This window comes from Ammospiza nelsoni, chromosome 26 (genome assembly GCF_027579445.1).
Source record: "Ammospiza nelsoni isolate bAmmNel1 chromosome 26, bAmmNel1.pri, whole genome shotgun sequence".
Lineage (NCBI taxonomy): Eukaryota > Metazoa > Chordata > Aves > Passeriformes > Passerellidae > Ammospiza > Ammospiza nelsoni.
In genome coordinates, this window is record NC_080658.1 from 3,710,203 (window position 1) to 3,713,951 (window position 3,749).

General features: G+C 51.1%; 1 protein-coding gene across 1 annotated transcript; it reads left to right on the forward strand.

Annotated features, from left to right (window-relative positions):
* The first annotated feature begins 693 nt into the window (after nucleotides 1-693).
* On the forward strand, nucleotides 694-3,264 carry LOC132084214 (cathepsin G-like). The gene is made up of 5 exons (XM_059489275.1): nucleotides 694-787; nucleotides 1,221-1,374; nucleotides 1,864-2,005; nucleotides 2,122-2,379; nucleotides 2,925-3,264. Exons 1-5 carry the CDS (start codon nucleotides 730-732, stop codon nucleotides 3,102-3,104), a joined length of 792 nt encoding a protein of 263 aa, XP_059345258.1. The 5' UTR covers nucleotides 694-729; the 3' UTR covers nucleotides 3,105-3,264.
* Nucleotides 3,265-3,749: the final 485 nt, after the last annotated feature.

Consider the following 3,749-nt stretch of genomic DNA (forward strand, 5'->3'; position numbering starts at 1 on the left):
TCCTCAGCTGAGCTCCAGCTGTGTCTCAGCCAGCCCTGCACCTGCCCAGGGCACCTGCTGGTCTGGACTGGGCTCACAGAATGACTCCCCAGCTGCATCTCTGACTTCCTCATCACCATGGACTTGTCAGATTCCCTAGAACACCAGGGCTGAGGTCATGAGGCTCCACTGGCCTTGTCCCTTAGTGACCATGATTGGTGATTTCTGATTTGTCAAGGACATTTCTATAGGACATTCCCCTCTGATAAAAACTACAAACTCTGCCTGTCCCTGGCCAGTTCATCCCATTGCTATCAGAGGGTGGAGGAAACGAAAATCAAAATAAAAAAATAAATTCTGGAATCGGCATCGCGGCACAGGAGTTGTTCTGGATGCACCCTGCATGCAGCATCCCATGGGTTCTCTCAAAACGTCTCTGATGGGAGATGCACTCAACAAACACCCCTTTCCTCTCCCTGAGCACTGTGGGTGCTCTGAACCAGCCCAGTTCTCCCCACCTTTTTGAGAAGATCGTGACAAAAACCCAGTGAACGTGTCATCATGAGCCCCTCACCAACCACAGTTTGGGGGGTGTGAGAACAAAAGCTGTAAATGACACATCCACAGGCAGGCTGAGGTTTCCTGTGTCAGCTCACCATGACATATATAGAGGTTGAGTACCTGCCATTCTGTACCTGTCTCCTGCCTGGCCACAGCCACTGCTTTGGCTCTTCAGGACAGTGGTGGGAGATGCTGCTGCTCCTTCTGCTCACAAATGCTTTTGTCCTTCTGCCCTGGGCTGGGGCTGGTGAGTACACAGAGATGGGATTAGGAATATGCAAGGGCACAGATGGACTCTGAGCAGTCAATCTCAGGCAAGGCTCCTGTCTCACCTTCTCTCCTGGCTCTACTCTCCTGCTTTCCTCTCTCCTCTCATTTCCCATCTCAGCCTGTGCCTGAAGCCAATGAGGCATTAGAGGCACTAGAGCTGTGCCCTTGATGGCATTGGAGTCATCCAGAGCCAGGAGTGGTCAGACCCCAGACAGTGCTGCTTGTCTTTCTCTCCATGGTGCACCAGCAATGCTTTGGACAGCCCCAGGAAGGAGAGTGGTTGGGATCAGTGGCACCTGGCATTAGAGGATGAGCCTTTCCTTTCATGCAGCCCCAAACTTGACAGGAAACACCAGCATATAAACATTTATATTTAACATTCATATTAACAATTCCCATCTCTCTTCCAGGAAGGATCATTGGTGGAACGGAAGCTAAGGTCCACTCCAGACCCTACATGGCTTATTTAGAAGTTAAAAATAAGACAAAATCTAGTAGGTGTGGAGGGTTCCTGATTCGCCCAGACGCAGTGCTCTCAGCAGCTCACTGTATGGATATAGAAAAGTAAGACTCCATTTTTCTTGTACAGGTAATTTGTCCAGTCTCACACAGTCCCAGAGTGCCTCAGCCCTGATCCAGGCTGAAACAGTACCCTGTGTCTCTTCAGGCAGAGCAGGCATCTCTGGAGCTGAGCTCTCCTCTGTGAGTGGCAGGAATTGTCTGCCTGGTTGGGGCTGAGTGTCCTTGGGGACAGGAATGCTCACAGGGGTCTCCAGGGTCATGGTTCCTGCCATGGCTTAGAGCTGCTCCTGAGGAAGGGCTCCAGTGTGTCCCCTGCCCTGCTGCCCTTTGTGCTCAGCACGGAGCAGCTGCCAGCTGTGTCAGTGTGGGGTGAGGGATCCTCGGCTGGGCTCTGGAAGGAACCCAGGTGAGAGAGGACAACTTGCTGAGAGCTTCTCTGGGGAGGTTTCTCCAACACCACCTCCCTCCAGCCACCTGTCCTGGTAGCTGTTCCTGTCAAAGCAGCTGGAATGTCTTGGTGTTTCCTGGCAGGATAGTGAGCGTCACTGTGATTCTGGGAGCCCACAACATAAGTGACGAAGAATGCAGCCAGCAGAAGATCTCTGTTGGACAATGGGACATTCATCCTGAATATTCCCGTGAAGGCTTCATAAATGACATTGTGCTGCTGAAGGTATGACTCAACAGATCCTTCCTGCCTGAGGGATCTCCCCCTGCTCACCTCCCCAAACTCTGAACTTGCTCCTGATTTTTTGCTGGCTCTAACCCCGTGTTCTCTCTGCCTCACAGCTGGAGCAAAATGCCACTATCAATGAGTATGTGAAATGTATATCAATTCCCAAGAAAAATAAACATGTGAGAGTAGGAACTAAATGTAATGTGCCTGGCTGGGGCTGGACATCTAAGGAAGAGGACAGTACTGATGTCTTGAGGGAGGTGAAACTGAAGGTGCAAAAAGAGAAAATCTGTCAGCGGGCTTTCAGTGACTACGAGCCTCAGTCTATGATCTGTGTTGGTGATGAAAAGAGTAAAAAAGCAACTTACAAGGTAAGTGTTGTTTTGGACTGCAAGCTTGGGAGGACGTTGGGACTGGACAGCCAGCTTAGTTCTCAGGTGAAAGCAAAAGAACATCAGAATGAACCAGGAACTTCAGAATGATGAGCTGAGGGTCCTCACAAAAGCTCTGAAGCCCATGTGCTCCCTGAATTGGGGTGCATTTTCCTAACTATCAGCAACATTTGCTTTTTTACTTACCTGGGGATGTTCTACCCAGCCTTACCAGTGCTTTGGGGTGTAAATTCCTTGTGATGTCCTTGCTCAGATGGCTTAGATATTTCCCCATGGCTGAAGTAGGTCTGTGTTCTTCTTTTAGAGTTTTTGAATCTCAGAGAGCCTCCAGGCCTGAATTGTTTCACAGGTGGGCTTAGAGGAGTAGTGAGGCAGCTACAAACACTGAGAGCTGGGTCTGGAGGGAGGGAGGTGCTTGGAAGAGGAGGTGCTTCACCTGGAGGGAGGGAAGAGGAAGCTGCTTAAGGCAGGGAGAGAGCTGAGCTGTGGCATGTCTGACCCCTCTCACTCCTTTCATGGCACAGGGTGATTCTGGTGGCCCATTAGTCTGCAATGAGAAGGCTCATGGCATTGTTTCTTATGGATGTGATCGCAACCTCTTTCCTGAGGTATTCACCAGGATCTCCCACTTTGAGCCCTGGATCCATGAGCAGCTGAAGATGTTTTCACTCCAAGATATTCCTGGCTCTCCATCCTCTGACTAAAATGCTCAGTGCCCCTTCTCCACAATGCATCCAACACGTGCTGGTGCTCAGAAGCTCCCAGGGGCAGCTGACGTGGACTCAGAGAAGCCCCTGAGGTGCAGCCACAGGCTTTGGCACTAAGGAGAGTCTGCGAAGCAAGCTACAAATGCAGCTCCCAAGTACACCCAGCTTCCCATTGCTCCTTTCCACCCATTGTTGCTTCAGCTCTGCTTCTGGCCATCAATAAAGCATATTCAAAGTCACTTGTGTCTGCAGCCTTCCTGGGAGCTGGATGGAAGCCCTGAGTGTGAGAATAAGGAGGTGACTTATATTGTGTCCTCAATGGGGGTTGATCGGCAGATGTGCCAGGACCATGTGTGGTCCTGGAGTGGCTGTGCCCTGCCAGCAGTCTGGATCACAGTTCAGCCACTGGCTGGGGTCCTAAACCACCAGAGGCATCCAATAATTGTCGACCCAACACCAAACGATGAGTTCAAAGGGAAAAAAGAAGGACTCTTTGCTTGCTTCTTCGAGCTGCTTTAGTTCTTTCCCGTGCTGAAGTGGTGTTGGGGTGGCGCCGCGTGGAATCGGCAGCGCGGCACAGGAGTTGTTCTTTCCCGTGGCAGGAGCAGCGCCGAAGTGAGGCAGGGGGCACAATAATCATGG